The sequence below is a fragment of the Ornithorhynchus anatinus genome, chromosome 19 (assembly GCF_004115215.2).
Source record: "Ornithorhynchus anatinus isolate Pmale09 chromosome 19, mOrnAna1.pri.v4, whole genome shotgun sequence".
Taxonomy (NCBI): Eukaryota; Metazoa; Chordata; class Mammalia; order Monotremata; family Ornithorhynchidae; genus Ornithorhynchus; species Ornithorhynchus anatinus.
This window is the reverse complement of record NC_041746.1, coordinates 24,340,791-24,368,246: the sequence shown is the minus strand read 5'-3', so window position 1 is coordinate 24,368,246 and position 27,456 is coordinate 24,340,791. Positions and strand designations below refer to the sequence as shown.

Sequence of the window (27,456 nt, the reverse complement as noted above, 5' to 3'; positions counted from 1 at the left end):
AGCGGCAGAGCCGGGATTCGAACCCACGGCCCCGGGGCTCTTTCCACTGAGCCGGGCCGCTTCCTTGCGTTGAGAGAGAGCTCGCGTGTGCGGCCGTCCAACGCTCGGGGCCCCTCCCGTACTCCTGAGCCACCGTTTCAGATCCGCTCAGCCCGTGACTGTTCCTTCCAGCCAGTTTACGTGTATCTCTACTTAAATTTAAGCTTTAAAAGACACCGCTTTCCCCTTCTCAGGCTCGACTTACACCGATTTCTAAATTTATCAGCCTAAAAACGTGGGGGGTTTTGGCAGGAGGGGCAGGAAGGGGGAAGAAAGTCAGTAAAACTTTGAAAACTCGGAGATTTTTTTATACAGCAAAGTTTTATTTACATCTCCCCCCCGCCCCCCGGGGCCCCGTGATTTTAACAGATATTCATTACGCTGCCCACTACGTAAACTCTCCGAGTTTCAAATAAGAGCGCGGGGCCGTTTACGAAAGCCCCAAACCCGGGGATAGCAACGACTGGACAACTCGATGACACACGGCGACCTTAGCGGTTGCTCTCGAAGGGTGGATTTTGTGCAGGTTCCTCCAGGGACGATCGGGTGGACACGATGCACATTTACCGCAATGTTTTGCCAGTTCCAGGCCACCGGGAGTTGCGCTTCACTTGTTTTTCCACTTCCGATCCGAGCGTCTCGCCGGTGAAGATACATCGCGGCTTTCCCTGCGATTGCACTGCTCGTATAAAGTCTGAAATGAAAACGGATGGGCCTTCGGACGTCAGCGCGAGTAGCTCGGGGGACGCGTCTGGCCGACGCGCCGGGAGCTGGGGCGGGCGGGGGGGCGCGTGGCTAGGGAAGCGGCGCGGCGGAAAGAGCCCGGGCTTGGGAGCCGGGGGTCACGGGTTCGAATCCCCGCTCCGCCACCCGTCAGCCGTGTGACCGTGGGCGAGTCGCTTCACTTCCCTGGGCCTCAGTTCCCTCATCTGGAAAACGGGGATGAAGACTGTGAGCCTCAGGTGGGACGACCTGATGACCCCGTACCTGCCCCAGCGCTTAGAACGGTGCTCTGCACCCAGTGAGCGCTTAACCAATACCAACGTTATTATCATCATTAAGGTGTCTCCTTACGGAAAGTGGCTAGGGCCCGGGCCTGGGAGACAGGGGGACCTGGGCTCGAATCCTGCCTCCGTCACCCATCTGCCGCGTGACCCTCGGCGAGTCACTTCACTTCTCTGGGCCTCGGTTCCCTCATCTGTGAAATGGGGATTAAGACCGTTAGGTGGGACAGGGACTCTGTCCTTCCTGATTTGCTTATATCCACCCCAGCGCTTAGAACGGTGCCTAACGAGCGCTTACTGAATACCAATTATTACCACCTCTCGGACGCCTTCTCTCTCGCCATTCTCCCCGTCACGCTCAGGTTCCTCCGTTTAGCCCCGGTCCCTTACTCGTTCTCTCCCACCCGAGCCTTCTAATCCTAAAACAGATCGTCATCTCCCAACCCACAGGCGACGTGGATCTCCGGACCGTCGGACCGACGCCGCTTGCGCATCCCGGTTCGGGGGGCGTGGGGGATCACGCCACGGGGACGAGGAAGGGAACGGCAGCCACCTGGCGTTCTCGCCCACCCCGCGTCTCGGACGAGACCCTGGAGTTTCCCGATGGGGAGGTGACCTCTGAGAAAGCCACCGTTTCGGTGGTTCTCCTCCCCACCGCGCTGTGGAAATCCGCTAACTGCCCCGACTCACGGCATCCGTTAAGCTGCGACTACCTCTCGGGCACCGTTCTAAGCACCAGGACAGGTTTGCAAAGATAATCAGGCAGGACGCGTGCCCTCTCCCAACATGGGACCCGGCGATCTAAGGGAAGGGGGAGGGAGAACAGGCATCCCATTCCCGTTTGACGGATGAGGAAACTGAGGCCCCCCCCCCCCAACGTCGCAAAACGGGCAGAAGGATGAGAACCCAGGTCCTCTGAGTCCCAGGCCCTTCCCACTAGGCCGTGCTACTTCTCTGAAATCAAAGATGGCGGTGCTCTAAATCAAAGACCGGGCAACCGTCCAGGAGGAATCTATGGAAAGGGTTTTTCCCCTTGCCCTTCTCTCCTTGGGCCCTGGCAGGGCCAGGCTTGGGAAAGCGCCCACGTAAGCGACGTCCAACGCAGGGTGTGGGCCCGATTGAAAGAGACAGAGCGGCGGTGAGCTGAGCAATCTCCAGGCGCTGCAATCCACCTCGGGTTGCAAAGACACGACAGACACACTCACCTTGGCCGCTCTTAAAACGGAGTTAGGAGAATTCAGACCGACGAGCTGGCCCAGGACCCGTTTCATTTCCTCGGACGTCTCCTGAGAGATGTGACCGTCTACGGTGGACGAGAAAGCGCGGCCAACGTTTCGAACTTGGAATCGTACTTTCCAGGCGCTTAGCGCGGTGCTCTGCACACACCCTAAGCGCTCAGTGCGTGAGGTTGAACGAACGAGCCAAGTTTCCGAACGCCGTCGGCATTAGCGGTAGCTAGACCGCGGCGGGACCCTAGACGGCGAGCTCGTCGAGGGCTCGCTCGCAGCGCGCTCTCCCAAGAGCTTAGCACAGCGCCCCGCGCGCAGTAGGCGATCGATGAATACGATCGATCGATCGATCGGCAAGCCCTACAACAATTCTCGGTCACCTAGAAGAGTGCTTCGCAAATAGCGGACACTGAGTAAATGCTGTTTGCGATGAACAAAAGAGGCCTCGAGCCCACAGATATCACTGGCCTTTGCTCATCGACACAGCAACCGCGTAGATTCCCAAACACAGTCTTGGCATGGAAAACGCAGTCCCCTTCCCGTCCGTAAATTATTCTACTTCCGTCTATTCCGCTGCAGCGTAAGGTTCTCGAGGGCAGGGATAACGTTACTAACGCTACCGTGCTCATCCAGGCGCTTAGCACAGCGCGTATCTAAGAGACACGATCGGCGGAGAGACTAAAATAGCCTCTCGCCCTCCGGCCTAAAGCAAGGGGGAATCGTCGCTGCCCAAGGAGGAAAGAAAGATTCTATTCCTTTTCCAGTCTTATTTCACGTGGAGTCGAGTGGGGAAAAAAGTTGGGTTGGGTGGTACATTCCTAATTTATTTACGAGGCCGTCGTCACCAAACACCCCGAAACAAACTTTCGCTTTACCTGGCTGGGCCTGCGTTTGAATGTGAACATAAGGATGGGTCAGGAGTTCAGGAATTGATATTCGGTCTTTAGGATTCCTAATCAAACAACGCTACCAAAAAGAAAAAAAGAGAAACAGAGTTGCATTTAAATAAGCATCGATTAATCTGTCCCCACGCCATATCTCCCATCCTCCTTTTCCAACTTTTACGGGCAGAGACGCATCCTCTAGATCCCACCGTGAGTTACATACAAGTTTACACACACACACACGCATGCGCGTATCCCTCCCCGGCCCCAGACAAACACAAGGAACCTTAAAAATTACCTTTAGTACATCCTGCAGATCTTTTTCTGCAATATCGGGAAATTCTATTTCGTAACTGGGATCGATGATAGCGTGCAATTTCGTGATCTGATTGGTTATATGCTGAAACGGAGTCTTCCCGTAGGTCATACAGTAGAGAATGCACCCCAGCGACCAGACGTCACTCTTGGGGCTGATCTACGTGACGGAGGAAGAAGATTTCATTGGCACCGTCTGATGCTATTCGATCGGGTTGAGTTTTACCCATCTTTTCTAAATCTTCCAGTAGGGCGGCAAGTTCCAAAACAAAGACGGAAGCGCCGGGGAAGAACCTCCCCAGACTGACAAGCTTTAACCCGCCCTCGGCAGAGTCCGCTTCCTTAATTCGTACACAAAAGCGACGTATTCATTTCGCTGACGGGGACTAGACCCTTCCCCAAGCCGGAGGCCAAACCGCCGTCCAATAGTTAACGATCTCTCCCTCGAGACAAATTGGGTTTCTCTTCACGGATCCCCTGTCGTGCGACTACGAGTCGAACGTCTCCCAGATATCGCTCGATCGAGCGCTTACCGCGGGCAGGGCGTCGTACCAAGGGCCCGGGAGAGCGCAATATAACAGTGTCGGTAGACACATTCCACGCCCACGGTGAGTTTACGGGCTGGGGCCGGGGGGGGGGGGGATAGACATGAATACAAACTAACTGTGGATCTGTGTGCGAGCGGGGCCGAGGAAGAGGTGAAGAAAGGGACCAAATCCAAACGCAAGGGCCGAAGGGAGAAGAGGGAATGAGGGCCCGGTCGGGGAAGGCCTGCCGGAGACGTGCCTTCGACGACGCTTCGAAGGTGGTTGTCTGTGGGATATGAAGAGGGAGAGGGCGTTCCGGGCCGGAGGAGGGATGCGGGCGAGAGGTCGGCGGCGAGGCAGATGACACCGAGCTACAGTCAGTAGGTTGGCATTAGAGGAGTGAAGTGTGTGGGCTGGATTGCAGTAGGAGAACAGCGAGGTGGTTTTACAATACAATACTCCTATAAAAGCAATGCAGGAGAATGGGGCATTGACCTCTCGCATGGACGTATATGGTAGGGAGTTCGGTGGAGGGGCCTACGGTCTGTTCCTCTGATTCCCACTGGAACAAAATTCGGGCAGCGGGCGTGCGTCAACCAACTCCGAAGAAAGTACCAGACTGCCCCGGTAGCCCCTCTCTAAACGAAGGCCCCGTGTGAAACCCATTTAGGAACCCTTTCGTACTTCCGTCCGGAAATGACCGCCTCCTTAAGGGAGCGACGTCCGACGTCGCATAAACCGTGTACCCGACGGCCGCGATCCGAAGGCGAAGATGCTTTGGATACGCGGACCTCCGTTCGGTGCTCGGTACACTGCTCGGCACGTAGTGAACGCGTGACTGCCGCCGTTGATATTATTCAGGGCCACGAAAATTTAGGCCGAAGAGTCATCCGGAAGGATGAGAAGCGGCGTGGCTTAGCGGCGAGGGCACGGGCTTGGGGGGGGGTCAGAGGTCATGGGTTCTAATCCTGACTCCGCCACCGGTCTGCTGTATGAATCTGGGCAAGTCACTTAACTTCCCTGTGCCTCAGTTCCCTCATCTGTAAAATGGGGATTAAAACTGTGAGCACCACGTGGGACAACCTGATAACCTCGTATCTACCCCAGTGCTTAGCAGATACCATCCTCATTATTATTATTATTATTATTATACAAAGAAATCCCACTCAGTCCAACAAACCCAAGCTGCAAGGCAACGGCCGAACGTAGACCGAACAGTGAGCTCCGGCGGGCAGTCGGTCGACAACATCGATCGCACGCTCACTCTGTGCAGAGCCCTGTACTAAACGTCCCCGGGAGACCGGAAGACATGATCCCCTGCTCTCAGGTGTCTAAGGGGGAAGGGTTTTACGGTAACTTGAACGACGAACCGCTCCGGAGACGACGGTCGAGAAGTCTCCGATTACGACATTTCGTCTGTCGGTCGTCGTGTTCAAAGCCCGTTTCGACCCATCCCCGTGGCACGGTGTGATCATCATCCGAGTCGTATGTCTTGTGGGACAGGGACCGTGCCCAACCTCATTAGTTTGTACCTATCCCAGTGCTCAGCACAGTGCTCGGCACCAAGTAAACACTTAATAACTCCCTTCTGCGTCACACCCACTTGCTCCCTCGATCCGTCCCTCCTCCCATCCCCACCGCACTTGGGTATTTACCTGTAATTTATTTATTCACATTAACGTCCGTCTCCCCCTCTGGACTGTAAACTCGTTGTGGGCGCAGAAAGTGTCATTTACTGTTGTATTCTACTTGTCCTCTCCCAGGTGCTTAGAACGGTGCTCCGCACACAGTAAGCACTCAAAAAATGACCGAATAAACAAATGCCGTTTTAAACAGAGGACTGCCAAATTCCCCTCCACGCAAGCCCTTTTGTTCGGAACACCCCCGTGTGTTCTTTGAGTCCTGGCTACAGCTCTGGTCCACCAGAAGCCACGGGACCGAATCGGCAGAGCTACGAAAGAACGATTCTTTTTAAATAAATCCGACGCTACCTTCGATTTGGATTTCCCAGCCTCCCGGGAGGAAGACATATCTTTGATCGCCTCCGGAGGCATGTAATTCACAGTGCCGACCTGTTGGCCGAAGAAGACACGGAAAGGAAGAGGTTACGGCGTTTTCCCCCCAGTCTTTCGTCTCTCCGCTTCAGATGCCGAGAAATCTGCAGTTACAGATCGGCGACTACCATCGCCTTTGTACGTTTTGAAAACAAGCACTCTGGCGACAGCCCACATCTGTGACACCCAGAAGAGACCCGGGGGTGACAGCCTCCGTCACCGAGGTGTCACAGGAGACGTTCGGGTAAAATGCACGAGCTCACTTCAACAGAAAGAATTCACTTTACCCAGCGTCCCGGTGTCAGAGGTAAACGATTTCACAGATTCGCCCCGCACGGCCTGAGCCGCACGTTTATCGGAGGTTACCACCTAACGGCCATCTTCGTTCACTCGAGCTGCCTCCCGTATGATACACCCCGGTATTATCTTCTTGTTTTAACCACATCGAGTGTCTCGCACACTCATCTTCGCTGCGGTCGATCGTCTATCATTTACTACACTGGCTACGCTTGCGAATGAGAAGACTTGTGGCCTAGTGGAAAGAGCAGAGACCTGGGTTCTAATTCTGGGCCTACCGCTCCCCTGCTGTGTGGCCTCGAGCAAGTCATTCCGCTTCTCTGCACCTCGGATTCCACGTGTTTAAAATGGGAAATATCTGTTCTCCCTCCCGCTTAGACGGGGTGGCCCGTGTGGGACGGGAACTGCAGCCGACCAGATGAACGCGTACCTATCCCAGCGCTTAGAAGAGTGCTCGACACGGTGAAAGCGCTTAGCCAATGCCATTATTACGATGATTCTACTTTTAACTTTTTGGCTCAGGAGACGATCACATGCGCTGCACAGATTTTTTTTTTCTCTTACCTGGGAATCTTTGACGATGCTAGTCACATCTGGCTGCATTTGGTTTGCGATGCCAAAATCGATGAGCTTTAACATTCCATCGACTATCAGGAAGTTAGCCGGCTTCAGATCGCTGTGTACGATACCTTCAAAATGAGAATTGAACGGGATCGACCCATAGCATTTACCGCACACCTATAGCGCTCACAACACTCTGTTGAGAGCTTGGAAGAGCTTGTTAGAAGACACAGTTCTTGACCCTGAGGAGCTTACAGTCTAGTAAACTAGATTATAAATTATAACTAGGAGGATTGAGAGGGCAATTATAATGATAGTAATTATGGTATTTTGGTAAGCACATAACTACGAGCCAAGCGCCGTTCCAACCATGGGGGGGAGATACGAATTCATCGGGTCAGACACAGTCTCTGTCCCCCACGGGTGGTCTAAGAATCAGCAGGGAGAACAGGCATGGGATCCTCATTTTCCAAATGAGGACAGGCCACAGACCGCTGAAGCGACTTGGCCAAAGCGGCACCGCAGGCAAGTGGCAGAGTCGGGATTAAAATACGTCCATAAGCGCTGCAGGGATCGTGGGAATTCCAGTGCTCGGGTGGCGCGACGGGGCCGAAACGGAGTACCGAGGTAAATCGGGGGGGGGGGGGGGGCGGGGGGAGATGAGAGATCGGTCAGGCAAGGCTTCCAGGAGGAGACCGGGGCTTTGAACACGGGGACGTCTGCGGTCCGTCGGATCGGAAGCGGGAGGGATCTCCGGGTGGGGGCAGAGAACAAGCAAGAGGTAGGTGGTGGGAGAGACGAGAACGAGGCACCGTGAGTCGGTTAGTTGGGCAAGAACAGAGACGGGGAACTGGGCCGCAGCGGGAGAAGAGAAGGGGATAAGTAGCTAACGCATGGGAAGCATCACGGCGTGGTAGATGGAGCCCGGGTTGGGGAGTCAGAAGGATCCGCTTTCTAATTCCGACTCCACAGCTTGTCTGCTTTGTGACCTTGGGAAAGTCGCTTCACTTCTCTGGGCCTCAGTCCCCTCATCTGTAAAACGGGGATTAAGACGGTGAGCCCCCACATAGGGCAGGGACTGAGTCTAACCTGAGTCACTCCTATCTACCCCAGCGGTACAGTGCCTGGCATGTAGCAAGTGCTTACCAAATTCCATTAAAAAAGAAAAAAAAGAAAGGAACCCCCCCCCCCCACACCCCCTCCCCCACATCAGCCCGTCCGAGGGCAGGGACCGTCTCTATCTGTTACCGATTTGTCCGTTCCAAGCGCTTAGTACAGTGCTCTGCACAGAGTAAGCGCTCAATAAATACTATTGAATGAATCACTCTATCAAAGGGTCAAAAGGCTGAGAAGGAATATTATTTAACTAGTCACAGTCTCTCAAACAGAGGGAGACTTCCACTGCTGCTCAGTTTAGCGGACAGGGTCAAAGCATTCGCAATGTGGTCAGGCAATGTGTCTGTTTATTGTTGTCCTCTCCCAAGCGCTTAGTACAGTGCTCCGCACACAGTGAGCGCTCAATAAATACAACTGAATGAATGAAGGGAAGTATAGACGGGACTCCTGAAAGAAAAACAAGGAAAGAATTGTAAACTCTTGGAGGGCAGGGATCGTGTCCATCAATTCTATGGTATCGGACTCTCCCAAGCCCCCAGATTTGTCTGCATACAAATACACGTGGGCGATACCGTGCTGGTGGATCGTATGAACAGCTTCCAACATATTTTCCCAGTAGCTCTTCCGTTCCCAGGTGTTGATTGTCTTTTTCTTTCTGAGCCAACTATTCAGGTCAATATTTCCACATTCCATTACCATGTAGATATGTTGGTCAGTGATTTCACTGGAATTAAAAGAAAAAAAAAAAGTTGCAGTAGAACGTTATCTTGAAATAGAGCGAGCATTCCTTCACGGAAAAATGATTAAGTTAAATGAGAGGCGACGTGGTTTAGTGGAAAGAGCGCAGGCCTGGGAGTCAGAAGACGTGGGTTCTGATCCCCGTTCCGCCACTTGTCTGCTGGGTGACCGGGGGCGAGCCACTCAACTTGTCTGTGCCTCAGTTACCGCATCTGTAAAATGGGGATGAAGACCGTGAGCCCCACGTGGGACAACCTGATTACCTTGTATCTACCCCAGCGCTTAGAACGGTAAGTGCTTAAGTAATAGTGAGTGCTTAACGAATACCGTAATTATTATTAAATTAGGCATCGAAGGAACTTTAAAAAGATGCTCTTACAAGTCATAAAGGCGGATGATCTTATCGCTATGGGGTTGTAGTTTCTTCAAGTGAGCAATTTCATTCTGATAGCTCTCGATTGTTTGATGGTCTGCTTCTTCTAAGTTCACGTGCTTGATGGCGTATATCTGCTTCTTGTCATTCAAGACTTGAAACACCTGCGACGGAAGAGTCGCCGACCTTGAAGTACTTTCACCCCCAAAATCTTATCCCCCCACTCTTTAAAAAAAAAAGCCAAATCCTACCCATCCCCTCCCCAAAATGGCAACCCTGCATGAGGTAATCTGGATTGAAGCACGGGAGAAAGAAGGCAGGTAAAACCCAGTTCCACTCCCCGCTACTTTAGTGACGTTTTGAAGAACTTTTTTCGCACCTCGAGAAGGCGGCACGGCCCGGTGGACGGAGCAAGGGGTCTGGGAGTCTGAAGGACCTGGGTTCTAATTCCAGCTCCACCACTTAACTCGGACGAGTCACTTAACTTCTCTCTGCCTCATCGTTTTACCTCGTCGGTAAAATGGGGATTAAGAACGCGAGCCCGATGTGGGACGGGGACTACGTCCAACCTGATTAATCGGTATCTCCCCCGGTGCTTAGTACAGTGCCTGGCACATAATAAGCGCTTAAAAAACGGCATTAAAAAAGAAAAAGAAAGGCCACGGGTGGGAACTGGACAAAGACCCTGTCCCTCGGGGGTTCACAATCAAGTCGAGGAAGTGCGGGGAGGAACTGGAGAGCGACACATCATGAGCCAAGAAAATTTAGGAAAACAGGATTCCTGAAGCAGAGTTCAAGGAGAAGCTTGTTTTATAGCAGTGCAAAGTCTGCTTCTTGGGCTGATTATAAAGATGATCCTGGACTAAAATGGAACCGGTGCAGTCATAGAATTATAAGCTGTTACCCATCACCTTGTTCTGTCAAACCTAATACCTACGGCCAATTTACAATATCTTTAGGTAGGAGCCAATGAGGGCTCAAGGCAAAAGCCTCAGACTTGTTGTTAACGACCGACAAGGACGCTGCGGAGAACGGATAGAAGACAGATTTTTCGGCAGCTGGTTGGGAGTTACCACAGTCAGGTTGGATGGAAACAGAGATAACGTCCATTTATCAGCGTTAAAAACCAAAAGCAATCCAGAATGACTACATGACAAAGAACACAGCTGAACAACGAGCTCAAGTCGCTTCCTCTGGTTTGAAATCAGTGCATTTCACAAAGTAATTTACCTTACTTGAACCTCCGCTTCCTATCTGTTTCAATATCGAATACATTCTTCCTTTCACTGTAATGCATTCATTTGATGAAAATGATGGTGGAACCTGAACAACAACAACAAAAATGATGAGATGGTATCTTTTCCAAGTAAATGTACCATTTTTATTCACTATTTTTTATAATGAGGAAACAACAGATTCACATTTGAACAGTGAACTCTCAGTCCTTCCCCAACCAACATGAAAGAATGAATGCTCCATGCTTCAGACGAAGAAATAGGCTTTGATTTTAAAGGCTAGTTGTTTTTAACCAGATTGATTTTTTCTTCATAGCAAGCCAAACACATCTGAGGGATGAAAAGGAACTGGGTCTCTCCCAACAAAGAGAAAACGAACCGGGTGCGTCAATTACGGCAGAAAATCCTGATAGGTAAAAGGAAATTTTACGCCTTCTCATCGCACCCTTGGACCCAAGCTCTTTGGCTGAAGCTTTCTTAAGGAAGGATGAGAGTGAACGATGAGTGGTTGCTTGCTTACATTTTTTCAGGGAAAAGCCTCCTTTATCAAGTGAATGACGTGTAATCTTCATTCTCCATTCTGAACTTCTCAGCTGTTTCTCCCTTCAATTGCTCCGCAGAGGGACAGCAGGGAACTCCATCCCTGTCCCACATGGAGTTGGGAGAAGCACGAAAAGCAGCGTGGCTTAGTGAAAGAGCACGGGCTTGGGAGTCAGAAGTAGCGGGTTCTAATCCAAACTCAGCCATGTGTCAGCTGTGTGACTTTGGGCAAGTCACTTCCCTTCTCTGTACCTCAGTTCCCTCAGCTGTAAAATGGGGATCAAGACTGGGAGCCCCACTTGGGACAACCTGATTACCTTGTATCTATCCCAGAACTTAGAACAGTGCTTGGCACTAGTAAGCACTTAACAAATATTATTATTATTATTATTATTATTATTATTATTCAGGTGGTGGTACTGGAAAGAGTTGAGTAGCAACTGAATGGGATTCCAAAAGCAAAACACCAAAAGAAGTAGAGAGTAGGGAGGCAGTGAATGAAGGAGATGAAGTGCAGGCTTCGATCCATTCATCTAAATTTTAAAATGGGAAATTTTAGCCGTGAAGCAATCGGAGATAATCAGGTTATCGATAATAATAACATCAAGGGATTCGATAAGAGCTTACTATGTGCCAGTCAATCACTGGGATTTGTCGAGCACTTAGTGTACTGTACTAAACACTTGGGAGAGTACATTTCAACAAGGTTAGTAGACACATTCCCTGCCCACAAGGAGCTTATAGTCTAAACTGTACTAAGCGTGGAATATACAATATAGGTAGAGTGGACGGTCTCTTTCACACTCAGGGCTCAGAGTTCAAGAGGGTGATAAAACAGGTGGTTAATCTTCATTTGACAGATGAGGAAACTAAGGCACAGAGAAGTTAAGTGACTTGCCCAAGGTCACGCGGCAGACGCGGGACTAGAATCCAGGTCTCCGGACTCCCAGGCCCCTGCTCTTTCTACTAGGCAGGGCTGCTGATGCTCATTTTCCACGCATTCAGGGGCTCCACGAAAACATTATTGCACAGTTGTTCATGGTCTAATAATAAATCATTCATTCAATCGTATTTTTTGAGCGCTTACTGTGTACGGAGCACTGTGCTAAGAGCTTGGGAGAGGACAACACGACAGAGTTGGCAGACGCGTTCATACCTGAAAACTCTGGAACGGAGTCGCCGGGGTCTGGGTCTGGAGGAGGGAAGGCTGCTTGAAAGGGGTGGAAATCGGGCCCCCCGAAGGGAAGACGCTCTTCACCACAGGAGTTCGAAAACTGGAAGAGAAACGATGATGCGATTTGAAAAAGAAGCCTGTACGACTCCGAGGGTTTTGAAGTTTAAAAATTTACAAAGAGGTTAGGTTATACCGGGGCCAGAAAACTCGGAATTGTGGAGCTGAAACGTGCTTACACTCACACACACACACACACACACCCAAACACACACTCTCTCTCTCTCTGTGTTTTCATCATTTTCCATTCAGGAAAGTGAACAAACTATTCAGGTCAATTACCGAGGTGGACGTGAAAATCTAAATTCAACGCAAGACATTACCAGGCCATATAGTCATCCACCGTTCGACTACTCGGCGTGCCGCAAGTGAGCTTGGACTCCGGCTTCGATGGAACCGCTTCGGAGGGTGGTGACTGTTTTGAAATAGACCCGCCAGGAGGTTCGAAACTGGGACACCTGTGCTGAATTCGGAAACGAAAATGGAATCGGAAAACCTCCGCGTTCGATATTTTATAACACCTTACTGAGTAGGGTCAAGGGGACGGGGACGGAGAGGTAAGAATGGGGAATGGGGGGACACTCCCTACTTGGACGTCTTGCCGAACCTCAGATTTCAGAGCACTGGCTTTGGCTCGTTGTGGGCAGGGAATGTGTTGATCGTTATATTGTCCTCTCCCAAGTCCTTAGTACAGTGCTCTGCACACAGTAAGAGCTCACCAAATGCCACTTGGTGATCAGCGCAGCACAGTGGTCGTCCATCCGCCGCCACATCCGACAGAAACTCCTCACCGTTGGCCTTAAAGCACTCATCACCCGGCCCCCTCCTACCTCACCTCACTGTTCCACTATAAGCCGGCCTGCACGCTTCGTTCCTCTAACGGCAACCTGTTCCCTGTGTCTCGATCTCGTCTGACCCGCCGCCAGCCTCTCACCCGCGTCCTGCCGCCCCTGGCCCGCAACGCCCTCCCTCTTCATATCCAACAGACGGCTTCTCCCCTCACGTTCAAAGTACCGAAGGCCCACCTCCTCCAAGAGGCCTTCCCCAAGTCCTCCTTTCTTCTTCTCCCACTCCCTTCTGCGTCATCCTTGCACTTGGATCTGCTCCCTTTATTCTCCCCGTCCCTCAGCCCCACGGCACTTCTATTCACGCCCGTAATTTATTTCTATTGACGCCTGCCTTCCCGCGCTACACTGCGAGCTCGTGGGCAGGGGACGTTCCTGCCAACTCCGATATATCGTCCTCTCCCAAGTGCTTGGTACAGGGCTCTGTACAGTTGACGGATTGTAGCTCTGCAGTTTGGAGACCGTAAATCCCAATGTGTTTCAGTGTCACGGAGAGGTGGGGTGTCAGCTAGGTTTGCCAGCTAAGTCCTCGAAGGGCCTGCCTGACATTCACCGGGGAGTCAGTCGGGCAGTCAGTCGTATTTACTGAGCACTTACTGTGCAGAGAGCACTGTACTAAATGCTTGGGAGAGTACAGTAGAACAGAAACGTCCTCTGCCCACGGTGAGCTTACAGTCCAGTGGGGGAGAGAGACTTTCATACAGATAAATGACAGAAATGTATCTAAGTGCTGTGGGGCTGGGAAGGTGGGGATGAATAAAGGGAGCAAGTCAGGGCGATGCAGAAGGGAGTGGGAGCAGAGGAAAGGAGGGCTTAGTCAGGGAAGGCCTCTTGGAGGAGTGAGGCTTTGAAGGGCGGTGGGTAGTCATTCTCTGTCAGATTTGAGGGTACAGATCCAAGGGTCTAAGTTAAGCAGAAGGGAGCACGTGAGACAGTAGCCCTTTCCCAACGCATTTCCTTGCCAAAACAAACCCAAACTCACCCAGCTGGTCCAAAACACGGATATTTACATCCACCGGAAAGTTACCTCTAGGCCGCTCTTCAGGGGCACTTCCGGGACGCGCCACATATTTGGAAACGCGATAGGGTTTGGGTTCGACGACTCGGATTTTCGACTACTCCCAGGGAAATCCGGCTGCCTCTGCTTCCGGTTGCTTTCGGCCGGCTTTTGTTCAGGCTGCGGAGTTTTCGTTTCTGCGGTCGGATTTTTTGCGAGACACAGATCTGTGGATTCCGACACCGATTTTAGTTCAACTTATAACATCGAGGGGACGCAACCACAGTTAACTACCTCCATCTCTGAAAGAGAAGGCTGTAGCATCGTTCGAGGAGTTCCCGACTTGCTCTTCAACAGGGCACTCTCTCGTTGACCACCCTTATGAATTCTGTTCCAGAAAGTTCTCCAAAACTTTCAGTTGACAAGCCTGAAAATTGGCGCCCTTCTCGGAGAGTTAATACGCGGGCCCATTTCTCTCTTTTCGGACTTCCCGAGTCATGCCATAGAATATCAGTTTCCTTTTTGGTGCGCTTTTATTTATTCGTTTCAAATACAGACCCAAACGTAAAGATGATACTAAGAAAAACCTGGATTCTCTCTCAAAGACCTTATTAACAATGGTAGTATTTGTTAAGCGCTCATTATATGGCCGGCCCTGTACTGAGCGCCGGGGTCGAGACGAGCGAGTCGGGTTGGACACCGTCCCTGTCCCACATGGGGTGCTCGGCCTTAATCCCTCTTTGAGAGAAGAGGTAACAGGCCCCCGGCTGCTGTGCAGAGCACTGTACTACACGCTTGTTCCTTCAGCGTTTCTGGAGCCGGTTGATTCGCTCCTTTCCCGAGAAGCAGATCAGGTTCCGGGAGAAGCTAACACACAGTAAGTACTTAACAAATACTATAAAAAAACAAAACTGCTCAACCCATCGTCGTCATCCTAATCGGATGATGGTTTTCCTCGGGGAAACCGCCAAAATTTTCCATGCTAATCCATTCCTTTTGGAGTCTTGAAGGTTTGTCTGCATTTTTTAAAGGTTAAAAAAAAAACAACCCCCAAAATAAGAACATTTGACATTAAGTCTTCAGAGGAAGGTTGGTTACAACTTTTCAGAGACCAGGCTCTCACTTTAAAATCCATTAGCTTCCTCTCATTTTCCGAACAACACGCCGGACTTCTTACCTCTTTTATTAACTGGAAGACGTGCTTCGATTTTATTTTTTAGTGTTAAAGTTGAGTCATCGGTAGTTTCCAAACTCTTTTCATCCGATACCTAAAAGGTAATAGAGTCGATGTTTTGAACCGACCAAATGAAGAAGAAAATGTCATCGAAACCCTTAAAATGCAAACCAAAGTACATTTCCAGTAGTCTGGTCAGTTGTGTCGATTATTTTTACTTTCACGCTATTTTCCCCCCAACCAAAAGAATAGCTTTGATTAATAGAGTGATTAGAGGCTGTCACCCCCCACGGATCCACTGAGGTGTGTATGAAGTTCAGCAAAGGAAAACTAGCTCTGTGAAATTAACACCACGTCAATTAGGTCGACGGCTTTCACCGGGACATTAGTCAACCGCTAACCCATCAGCAGTAAGGAATGGAAGGAGTTTAGCTTTTAATGCTTTGTGACTCACGACACTGGAAAACTTTCACGAGTCATTCTTAGGATCTTCTTCCCCTGTGGGTCATTTCTCTACCGAAAACCATTGCTCTAACTAGACAGGGTGACGTCGGAGGGTTGTGTCCGGAGATTAAACCAAATAACCCCAAGCCGGAGCTCTTAAAACTGGGGCTACAGAAAGGTTTGGTCCACGGAGGGCTAACGGCGACCCAATAAGTCAGGTGGCTGGCGACCGAAGGGGCTAGAACCGAAGCCGTCACGGAGCTGACTCTTTAGCCTCACGAGACCTCCCTGACCGAGCTGGAAAAACAGGATCCTTCTTATAATGAAAACGATGATAATAAACGGGGTGGAAAAGAAGACGTCGATTATAACAGTGGGAGAAAGGACTGATGAGGGGAGAAGGGACCGTATTTCCCCAACCCCACCGAAATTTCCAAGGGGACAGAAGAAGGAGAGGATTCAGTCGTATCTATCGAGCGCTTACTGTGTGCAGAGCACCCTACCGGGCACTTGAGAGAGAACGACAATAATAATAAGAAGAAGAATAGTAATGTTGGTATTTGTTAAGCGCTTACTATGTGCAGAGCGCTGTTCTAAGCGCTGGGGTGGACACGGGAATCAGGTCGTCCCACGTGGGGCTCACAGTCTTCATCCCCATTTTACAGATGAGGGAACTGAGGCCCAGAGAAGTGAAGCGACTCGCCCACGGTCACACAGCTGACAAGTGGCAGAGCTGGGATTCGAACTCATGACCTCTGACTCCAAAGCCCATGCTCTTTCCACTGAGCCACGCTGCTTCTCTATAAACAGACCCATTTCCTGCCCACAATGAACTCACAGTCTAGGGTGGGGAGAAGAATCTTACCGGCTCGATTAAATGCAGAGAGTAGAGAGAACCTTACTTATACCTATGAAATGCCCTAACCTCTTATCTTAGTGTTCTTTCTAGGGTCTGGCTGAGCAAAAACAATCCCACCAAGCCTCAGGTCTCCAAAGAGTCCAGTTGAGGAAGGAGAACAGAATTACCTTCAAATTTCTCAGTTCGTAAGAATCCACACCGCTTGGTTTGGGTTCGCGGGAGGCTGCGTTCGAACATTCTGCTCCAGTCGTTGGCCTATTACCAAAGAAAGGGGACAGGGTCGACATCTCACGGAGCACTGAGACATCTCACTAATGTCGAGGCCGACATTTCTGCGGCATTGCTTTAAAAGAACTCTTAGGTCTTACGGCGAAAGAAATCTTCAAAAAAAAAAGCTTCAGCGTTAGGGAGACTCAAACAGAAGTAACCGGAAAATAACTTGAAAAATAGCAGGGCCTGGTGGAAAGCGCTTTAAGAGAAATCTGCTACGTTCTCACAGTGTAAAAATAAAAATCTTCAGAGTTAGGGTGACTCGAAAAGAAGTCACTTGCAAATAATTTGAAAAGTAGCACAGCCTAGTGGAAACAGCACAGAAGTGGGAGGGCCGGGAGTCACGAGACCTGGGTTCTATTCCCGACTGCCATTTATCTGCTCTGTGGGTAAGTCACTTACCCGTTTGCCCTTCTCCTTAGACGAGCAGCCCCATAATCCGATTGCATCGGATCGACCCCGGCGTCTGGCCCAGGACAAACACTTAAATTACCACGGTTATAATTTTTGATGGTTATGTAAAAAATAGTCTCAGTCAAGAACTCAGTGGTGTAAGGCCAAACCTCCCACAACTCACATATTGTAACTAATAATCATGGTACTTATTAAGCACTTCCCACGGGTCGCGCGCTGTTTTAAACGCTGGGGTAAATACAAGTTAATCTGCCAGAGCAGTTGCAGAGCCAGGATTAGAATCCAGGTCCTCTGACTCCCAGGCCTGGGCTCTTTCCACTGGGCCACGTTGCTTCCCATCCAAGTCAAATTAATACCACCCCAACTGCATTTACTGAGCTGAGCACCTACTGAGTGCTAGACACCGTACTAAGTCCTTGGGCGACTGGAGCAGTAACAAGACACAAGACCCCCTGACCCCAAGGAGTTTATAATCATAAATACTCAGTTTTACATCAAGGGCAAAGTCATCTCGGACCTTGCCGCTCCCAGCTCCGGAACCGAGGCCGCAGAACTTTTCATTACGTTGCTTCCGATCAAATCGGTCGATGGTATTTGTTAAGCTCCCGCCGTGAGCGCAGCACTGAACTGAGCGCTCGGGAAAGTACAACGTCTCGGAGTTACCAGACGCGATCCCCGTCCACAGGGAGCTGACAGCCCGGGGGAGACTTATACGTCCCTTAATTATTTCTCTTCCAGTCGGATGACCACTTCTTCTTCCCACTTCATTGCAAAAGCCATTCAGTTTCAAAAGTTGCAGTTGCAATAACCTTTTAGAACACTGTTGCAATGATATCTGCAAGGTTCGCTTGCCTCTATCTCCAGGGTTGAAGCTGCACCCCCTCAACAGACTGATTACTGCCAGGATCCGCGCCACCCCGGCGAGAGTGGAGGCAAAGTTCATCAATTAATGGTACTCATCAAGCGCTTAGGGCGTGCAGAGCACCTCACTGAGCGGCTAAGAGGGTACGATGTAACGATTCAACGGGCACGTTCCCTGCCCGGACCCGGGATGAGAACCCCGGTCTTCTGGCCACGCCACGGCCCTGTTTTCTTCCAGAGTTTGCAAAAATGCCTTGCTCACGGTAAGCGCTTAATAAATAACACTCCTTCCACGGCTACGGGATCCAGGATCCTGGCACAAGCTACCCGGCACTGGAATATTCAGAGCTCTGTTTCCCTGAACTGGCCATTAAAGGCAAACCACCCGGCTGACCTACATGCGGTGGTTGAGAAAGATCCACGCTGGGACTTCTGAGCCCCGGGTTGATTTGCACACGCCCACACCCACAGTGAATTCCACTGTGTCAAGGTGCCATGAGGATTACGTACAACAGGGGAAAGGATTTTGTCCTAGACGGTAAACAAACCGAACCTACATCCACAGGGCAAAGGGAGGGGACGGTTTTAATTAAGCAACGTGTCGTTTCGGCCGAAATACCCACCCGGCCTTTCTTTTTTCACCCTGTCAATCCATCGCTGGTATTTATCGAGCATCACCTCTCCGCAGCTAAACCCTCTTTTCCCCCTTTCCCTCCGCTCCTCCCCCTCTCCCTTCCCCATCCCCTCAGCTCGTCCGCTCGACTGTATATCTTTCCATTACCCTATTTATTTTGTTAATGAATTGTACATCGCCTTGATTCTATTTAGTCGCCATTGTCTTTACGAGATGTTCTTCCCCTCGACCCTGTTTATTGCCATTGTTCTCGTCTGTCCGTCTCCCCCGATTAGACCGTAAGCCCGTCGAACGGCAGGGACCGTCTCTATCTGTTGCCGACTCGTTCATTCCAAGCGCTTAGTACAGTGCTCTGCACATAGTAAGCGCTCCATAAATACTATTGAATGAATGAATGAATGCAGAGCACTGTACCGAGCGCTCGTAGTGTCTACTACAACAGAGTAGGTAGATATGTTCCCCACCCACAGGGAATTTATCACTTGCTTCTGGTGTACACGCCCAAGCTCGTAGACCAGCGACCTGCTACAAGTAGGTCGCTGTTGATGATATTTCTTTTTATAATAATAACGACGATGCTAATCATCATAACAGGAACTGTGGTAGTTAAGTGCTTACTATGTGCCAGGCACTGTACTAAATGCAGGGGCGAATACAAGCCACAGCGGGTTGGACAGGGACTCACAGTCTCAATCCCCATTTTCCACATGAGGTAACTGAGGCCCAGAGAAGTGACCTGCCTGAGGTCACACAGCAGACAAGCGACGGAGCCGTGATTAGAACCCAGGTCCTTCTGACCCCCCCAGGTCCGCGCTCTATCCACTAGGCCACGCTGCTTGGTTTGGGCAGCGCGGGCCCAGGGTCTAAATGAACGTGGGTGTCCTATTAGAATTCCGCAGTGGTGACCGCGCTGATCCCATAAGCGCGTTTCGAAGGCCATTTTAATTCAGGGCCGCCATCTCCTGAGAGAAAAACACGGTAGACCAAAAAAGAAAATGACGTACCTCTTTGTAAAACTTGGAGCCACCGGACCGTCCGTTCTCACTGTGTCATTTGGGCTGTTTAACAGTTTAACTGGGACCCTTCCGAACGGACATGCCTAGAGGTTATTGTAAAAACCCAAGTGAGAAATTAAACCAACGAACCCCCATTCCTCACATCCCCCGCATCGTTTGCCCCAACAGACGGATTTTTTCTAAATCGTACCAGTTTAGGCTTGCTGAATGGCTTCAAGGGATTTTGATTACTCAACGCTTTATCGATATCTTGAGGAGATATGTTCTCCCTAAGCAGAAGGAAGGAAGATATTGAACATTTCAAAATTCCTCTCCAGGTTGGGTCGTTTTTTTGTGGGGTTTTTTTTTTTTTGACAGATTTGGATTTTTAATCGGTTTTCTTACCCGTTCAGAAATCTGGCTCCATTTGTGGAGAGTCCTCCAGAATCGCGACTTATGCTCCTGCTCTGTAACTGTCCGAGTGGGTTTGGAAATGAGTCTTGGGAGGGCATAGTGGAAGAGACTGAGGAGAATGGAAAATTTGAGTGGGCATTATTAAAGGACTGACCGCCAAAGGAACGCTGCCTGAAAACGATTTCTGGGTATCTCCATCACGGCCGGTTAACTGCGAATATCGTCACCGTGAAGAGCTTTTTGTCAGGAAACTGTTTCCGTTCACCCTCTGGACCGGAAGCTCGTTGCGGGCAGGGAATGTGTCTGTTTATCGTTAGAGTGGGAGGAATAGGAACGGTAGACACGAGGGCAGAAAACACAACTTATCTGGGGACAGGAAACGTTTGCGGGTAAAGTTTTCGATTCACCCGTGCTGGGCAGCAGCAGCAGCAGCATGAGAAAGAGTCAAAGGTGGATGATCGAGGGACCAAAACGTTCAGCAGAGACAACGGCAGAGACCCACGGTCTCACTGCGTGGAAGAAGGCCGTGGTCGACTAATTCCGTATCCTCGCCAAGAAAACTCCACGGATACGCATAGCAGAACGACTTTATGTCAGAAGATGGGACGTTCTGAAGAGGGGATGCCCCCGGGGTCGCTAGGGGTCGGGAACGACTCGGCGTTTGAAGAAGAGGAAGAGGAAAGGATCGCGGTATCGGTAGAGCCGGTGGCTCAGGCGGCACCATCGAGTTTCGATAGGAAGGGAATAATTACCGCGGTATCTGTTAAGCGCTTACGACGTGCCAGGCTCTGCACTAAGCGCCGAGGCGGATACGAGTAAATCGGGTCGGGTACGGTCCCTACCCCACATGGAGACTATAATCTTCACCCTCATTTTACAGACGAGACAACTGAGGCCCAGAGAAGTGAAGCGACTTCCCCACGGTCACACAGCAGACAAGTGGTAGAGCCAGGAGGAGAACCCGGGGCCTCTGATTCCCAGGCCCGTGCTCTTTCCACTAGGCCACGCTCCTTCCCATTCATTCTTGGTGTTTTACTTAGCAAAACTGAAGTCGCCTTGATGCCCTAAACCCAACCTCACTGGACTTCGCAGACACGAGCCACAAGATTCCTCCCCAAGGGGACATAAAACAAAAAGATTAAGCCGCCCCCAAACCCGCCGTGAATCCTCTAAAATTCCTCCTTCGAGAATATCCTCTCCGAGTCACTATCTCCGGTTCCCTTCCAAGCCAATCACGGATAGAAACGCGGTCCAGTCCAGATTTAATCACCCAAAAGAAAAGACTTGGCTGAAGAAGTTGCTTCTGAGATAACGTTCCCAGCTAACAGAGCCTTGCTTCCCCAAATGAAGTCTTTTCCAAGGTTCTTCTGAAGTCCATTCTAGGACCCAAGATGGAGGAACTCCTTAAGAACCTTCTAGAGGGGCTTCCGAGATGATTTTGTGACCCCCCCCCCCCCCAGTATGTGAGAATCATTAGAATACCTAGGAATTATAGAATCGAAGTCATCCAGAGGATTTTCTCCGACGCTCCACCCCCGAGCCGACTAACGATCCAAGAATGAGACCTGCAGGGATTTTTCTAGACAGTAAGCTTATTGTAGGCTGGGAATGTGTCTGCTAATTCGGTCGGAGTGTACTCTCCCAAGCACTTAGTACAGTGGTCTGCACATTGTAAGCGCTCAGTATAGACCACTGATCGAAGCGTCGAAGAAATGCCATCGATTGATTTTCTGAAAAGCCATAAATGGTGGTATCTGTCCATGTGTCAAGCCCCGCTCTAAGTGATGGGCTACAGAGAAGTTACCCTCCAAGCGAGAAGTTCTCGTCTCCCTCAGAGAACGGTACCAATTATCCGACCTAAAAATCGAAACGGAGCTGAAAAGCGCTTCTTGCTTCGATTTGCTTTTACGCGACACCGATAACACGCACACGATACGCTCTTGAAAAGCACTGAAGAAAATCCCATCGGAACATCGAAGGGGTCAGTGGTAGAATCGCGCTATCCAAGTCACGCATGAACAACAAAATTTAGCCTTCTTATCCCACTCTCTCCTAAACCCCTACTCTGTCACATCCCAGGCAAGGGGGAGAGCACGGTTTTTAAGCTTTTTGACAGACTCACCAGAAAAATTCTCCTTTTCCTCCTCAGAGAGCAACTGCCGTTTGCCCAACTTCAGATTCTGCATGGCCATTTCCAACATCTCTTGGGGGACGGCCCCACACTCCATCGCTTTCTGAAGAAGCTGTTTGCTTTTTTTGAAATTTCCTACGAGGCAATTTATATCACTTAGAAAGGATTAATGTCCGTTTCCCCCTCTCAACTGTAAGCTCGTTATGGGCAGGGAATGTATCTGCCAATTCTGTTATATTGTACTCCCCCGAGCACTTAGAATGGTGCTCTGCACATAGTAAGTGCTCAATAAACACCACTAACTGGATGCTAACTGTGCTAAACCCGACGACTGCTACCCGGTCCAAATCCCGGTTTACCCAAGAGGCACTTGCTGAGAATCAGTAGTACTCGTTTTAACGAAAAAGCACATTATACTCATTCATTCGCCGAGCTTCTGCGATGTGAAGAATCAATTTATCCGAGTCCTTACCCTGCGCAGAGAGTTGAACCACGTGCTCGGTAAAGTACGACAGTCGACGGACTCGAGCCCTGCCCACAGGGAGCTTACAGTCTGAAGGCGGAGACGGGACGCTAAAATAAAACACTGTACTCGACAAATAGAGTCCAGTAGGAGAGACAAGCCGCTTCTCGAAGCACAGTCCGAACCCGAAGGCCTAACTCGATAAGAGGGGGCAAAACTACAGCTGGTTTCTCTCTCCTGCCTCAAATTCAGTTCGCATTAGATGGGGTTTCATATCGAATCGTCTGCCGACGCAGATTCTCCCTGACCGACGCGTGGCAGACACTGAAGAACGCCGTTTCCTTCTCACCTTGAGAGAGTTCGAACTGTGCAAAAGAGATGTGTACGAAAGCAAACTTCTTGCAGTTTGCTTTGGCCATCTGAAAGTGGTCACGGGCGTCATCTGGCTCTTGAATTCTGTACGGCGGCGTAACGGTGAACAAGAGAAGGTGTCGTCATTAGAGGAAACTGAAACCACGAATCCTATAGCGATCGGCCTAAAAATCCCTGGAATCCTCCCCTCTCCACGCTCTGTCAAATGCCGGTTCCTCACGCGCATATCCTAGGTTCCCAATCCTTTCAAATACGCAATTTTCGACCACGTTTCGATCTCAGCCCATAAGAGAGAGCGGTAGTATAGAAACCCAAAATACCAAATGTCAAGGACCACTTTCGTGACGGACACTGGGGGAGACAGGGGAAGTAAGAGAAAAGATATTCGTTCCATTTTTGAGGCTTTTATTTTCGGTGAACAATCATAAACGGTCACTCAAACAAATTACTGAAACGAGGATTTTTGTTTAGAAGGGGCTTAGGGACACCTTATTCTTCTATTTACATCTTCCTTGAATCTCTTTCCTCAACCAAGTCTATATATACGACTACACAGGTCTTCAGCAAAATGGGAAGGCTACATTATTTCCCAGTACCAGCGAGACTATTCCGCCCAAACGAATATAGCTAAACGCTGGGTGGCTTCATACAATTTATCCCATAGTTATTACACAATCTCCTAATTTTAAGTACAGTGGGGAAGGGGAAGGGGAAGGGGAAGGGGAAGGGGAAGGGGAAGGGGAAGGGAAGGGAAGGGGAAGGGGAAGGGGAAGGGGAAGGGGAAGGGAACACCAGGCTAGGAATCGGAGCTGTCGACACACAGACTCCCAATTCAACCAGAAACCAAGACTCTACCTGGGCTGTCCCACGCTGTCCAAGAGGTCAACTTGGGAACCTAGGGAGGAGGGATTCCCTTCCCACTCCCCTCCCAAAATGACAAAATAAGTCCCTAGCCCCTTTCATCAGCACGTGGGAAATGGGGTCTGTCAACCTTTCCCTCTTAAAAAATATAATTCTCACGGACAGCACGCCTCCCAGGTATCATATAATGGGCTCCCGCTCTGGGAATTCTTATACTTACGCTTTCAGCTCAGCGAATCTCACTTGAATACGGGCAAAACTCTCATTCTGACCATATTTCTCTGGAGGAAGCGCTCCGATCGCTTGACTGTAACGGCCAATCAGTTTATTGAGCAAACCGTCATTCTGAAGGACCCCGTTTTTCTCCACTCTGAGCAAGAAATTTAACCAGTCCTCTGGGTTGTTGGCAGTCATCATAATTTGGTTAACAGTCCCCGAATTATCTGAGTAGAAAGAAAGATACTCAGGGCTAAATCTGCGACCGACCTTTTAAGGGGACAAAAAAAGACTGGACGTCTCACTCGATCCCGGAAGCCGTATTCCCGATTGCAGGCGGTCTGTGTTAACACGCTACACGAACCATAGCGCAAACAGTCTCCCGGTAGTTATGCTCTCGAAATGCACTTTCGGATAATACACATATTTAGTTTCACTAATTCTGAATTTACACACGTGAAAAAAAATAAGGCCCCCCCCCCCACCCAGATCTGAAATCACCTTTTTAAGAGGGAGGAGAGGGAAAGGCGGCAATGAACCGCGGAGGGACGCACATTAATGTTGGTATTTGTTAAGCGCTTACTATGTGCCGAGCACTGTTCTAAGCGCTGGGGTAGACATAGGGGAATCAGGTCGTCCCACGTGGGGCTCACAGTCTTAATCCCCATTTTACAGATGAGGGAACTGAGGCACAGAGAAGTTAAGTGACTTGCCCACAGTCACACAGCCGACAAGGGGCAGAGCTGGGATTCGAACTCATGAGCCCTGACTCCAAAGCCCGTGCTCTTTCCACTGAGCCACACTGCATTATACACCAATAGGCTACCGAAACAATTTGACCGCGGTCAGTATTATTAAAGTGAAAGAAATCCCAACGGTCCTCGTACGGCGGAGCGCGAATGCATTTAGGGAAATGAAAAACTCCTACCTGTGGTATCGGTCGAGATTTTAGTCGAATTGAGCTCGTCGGTGAGGTCTTCGTTTTTAAACTTGTTTTTGAGATCCCTCACTTTGTTCATGATAGATGTGATCGTCAGTCCGCCGCCATTCGGATCCTCGACCTCCATTTCTACGCCCGAGGGAAAGGGGGGAGAAAAAAACCACGTCGAGGCTGCCCGATTCCGAATCTCCTTCGGGATCAACTTCATTCGGTTGTATCTACTGAGCGCTCGCTATGCGCAGAGCACCGCCCTAAGCGCTCGGGACGGACAGTTCGGCAACGGAGACGACTTCGAGGAGTCGTCGACTCGGTTCTTTTGCGCCTTCCCCGTCTCTACCTTGCCGCCACTCACACCCTCTAGACCGTAAGCTCGCCGTGGGCGGGACCCGTGTCGCTTCACTGAGGCGTCGCGCCGTCCCGGGCTCTTGGCGGCACGGTGCTCGGCACGGGGTAAGCGCTCATTAGGTACGACCGGCCGACCCGCTGGAAGAACCAGCCCTCTTCGGGGGCGTCGCCTACCCGACCCGAAACGGACGGCGGGATCCCGCGACCCGGGCAGGTGAGCTCGAGCTCCGTGGATCCTCCTTCGGATTATTCCGTGGCCCGCCGCATCCGGATGGGACGACGGCTGCGTGCTGAGCGCTCACCGTCCGCGGAGCGCCGGACCGAGTGCAACGGAATTCGGCCGACACCTTCCCCGCCGATAACGGGCTTACCGTCAGGACCCCCCCCCCCCCCCCCAGAAGCTTCTCCTAGTCTCGCTAAACGAATCGGTCGAGCGGGGGTATTTATCGAGCGCTCATTCTGTGCGGAGAACTGGACTGAGATCTCGGGAGACTAAATTATTAAAGCATAAGAGACACGTTACCCGCCCGCTCCGAGCCGACGGTCCAGAAGGGGAGACGGACATTTATAGGAACGAACGGATCCCGGACGGGGCCGCGCCGCGAGGCCGCGCTCGGTACGGCGCCCCGCACGTAGTGAGCGCTTAACTAATACCGACATCTTCATTATTCCAGGCCCCCTCTATTCGCCCCCATTTCATCCATCCCGTAGTATTTATCGAGCGCTTACTAGGTGCGGGGCACCGTACCGAGCGCGGCCTCACGGATGGACGAGATGGGGCGAACAGAGGGAACGTCTAACGGCGATAACGTCGGTATCGGTTAAGCGCTCCCTGTGCGCCGAGCACCGTGCCAAGCGCCGGGGGAGACACGGGGGACTCTCTCTCCCCCGGCGCTCAGAACGGTGCTCGGCGCACCGCGGTGAGCGCTTAACCGATACCGACGTCGTCACTTAACTCCTCTGGGCCTCCGTCACCGCATCTGGAAAATGGGGATTAAGACCGTGAACCCCACGTGGGACAACCCGATCGCCCTCTGTCTACCCGGCGCTTAGAACGGCGCTCTGCCCGTAGTAAGCGCTTAGCGGATACCGACATTATTATTAACAGATACCAGAGGTCATGGGTTCGAATCCCGACTCCGCACCGGTCAGCTGGGTGACCGTGGGCAAGTCGCTTCTCTGGGCCTCGGTGACCGCGTCTGGAAAACGGGGGCCGAGACCGGGGGCCTCCCGTGGGCCCGCCCGACGACCCCGGCTCTCCCCCAGCGCTTACAACGGTGCTGCGCCCGCGGTCGGCGCTTAACAAATGCCGACAGTATCATTACTATTAACAAACACCAGGGGTCATGGGTTCGAATCCCGACTCTGCACTGGTCAGCTGGGTGCCATCGTTCTCGGCCGCCCGTCTCCCCCGATCAGACCGTAAGCCCTTCAAAGGGCGGGGACCGTCTCTGTCTGTTACCGACTTGTTCATTCCGAGCGCTTAGTCCGGTGCTCTGCACATAGTAAGCGCTCAATAAATACCATTGAATGAATGAATGAATGAATGAATGAAAAGTCACTTCTCTGGGCCTCAGTGACCTCATCTGGAAAATGGGGGGGGGGGGGTGAAGACGGGGAGCCTCCCGTGGGCCCACCCGATCACCCGGTATCGACCGCAGCGCTCAGCACGGTGCTCTGCGCACCGTCGGCGCTTAACGAATACCAACGTCAGGATCATTCTTCTCTGGGCCTCAGTGACCTCATCTGGAAAATGGGGATGAGGACCGGGAGGCTCCCGTGGGGCGACCCGATGACCCCGGATCTCCCCCAGCGCTTGGGACGGCGCTCGGCACCCAGTCGGGGCTTAACAGATACCGACCTTGTTATCATTAACGAATACCAGCATTATCATTATCGTCATAATTATTATAAGCATCACTGGAGGGAGGGGACCAGGACCGTTGCCAAGGCAACGGACCGTCGCCAAGGCAACGGGCCGTTCCCTTCCCCCCACCCACCCCCCGGGGGACCCCGGACCCCCCAACGGCCCCCGACTCACCGCCGCCCGACGCCCCGGCCCCGCTCCCGGCCCCGCT

General features: G+C 51.2%; 1 protein-coding gene across 2 annotated transcripts; it reads right to left on the bottom strand.

Annotated features, from left to right (window-relative positions):
• Positions 1-341: 341 nt before the first annotated feature.
• On the bottom strand, positions 342-27,438 carry TTK (TTK protein kinase). Of its 2 annotated transcripts, none has more exons than XM_029047099.2 (22): positions 27,420-27,438; positions 25,022-25,162; positions 24,098-24,320; positions 22,994-23,100; positions 22,173-22,316; positions 20,042-20,159; positions 19,848-19,926; positions 19,646-19,740; positions 16,630-16,717; positions 15,163-15,253; positions 14,016-14,212; positions 12,467-12,606; positions 12,069-12,186; positions 10,368-10,460; positions 9,144-9,301; positions 8,599-8,750; positions 6,914-7,038; positions 5,990-6,070; positions 3,455-3,631; positions 3,148-3,238; positions 2,249-2,346; positions 342-733 (listed from the first exon to the last, which is right to left on the bottom strand). In XM_029047099.2, the coding sequence occupies exons 2-22, from the start codon at positions 25,158-25,160 to the stop codon at positions 647-649; spliced, it is 2,601 nt and encodes an 866-aa protein (XP_028902932.1). In that variant the 5' UTR covers positions 25,161-25,162; positions 27,420-27,438; the 3' UTR covers positions 342-646. The 2 variants fall into 2 exon arrangements, with proteins under 2 accessions (XP_028902932.1, XP_007668913.1); XM_007670723.4 differs by lacking the exon at positions 27,420-27,438 and adding an exon at positions 25,553-25,635.
• Positions 27,439-27,456: the final 18 nt, after the last annotated feature.

Coding starts and splice junctions, on each gene's coding strand:
- TTK (XM_029047099.2), bottom strand. CDS start 25,160: ATGGAGGTCGAGGATCCGAATGGCGGCGGACTGACGATCACATCTATC. Junction 20,160..22,172: donor GGAAAAGGAGAATTTTTCTG/GTGAGTCTGTCA, acceptor CATTCTCCTCAG/TCTCTTCCACTATGCCCTCC. Junction 7,039..8,598: donor TCATACGATCCACCAGCACG/GTATCGCCCACG, acceptor CTCATTTTGAAG/GTATCGTACACAGCGATCTG.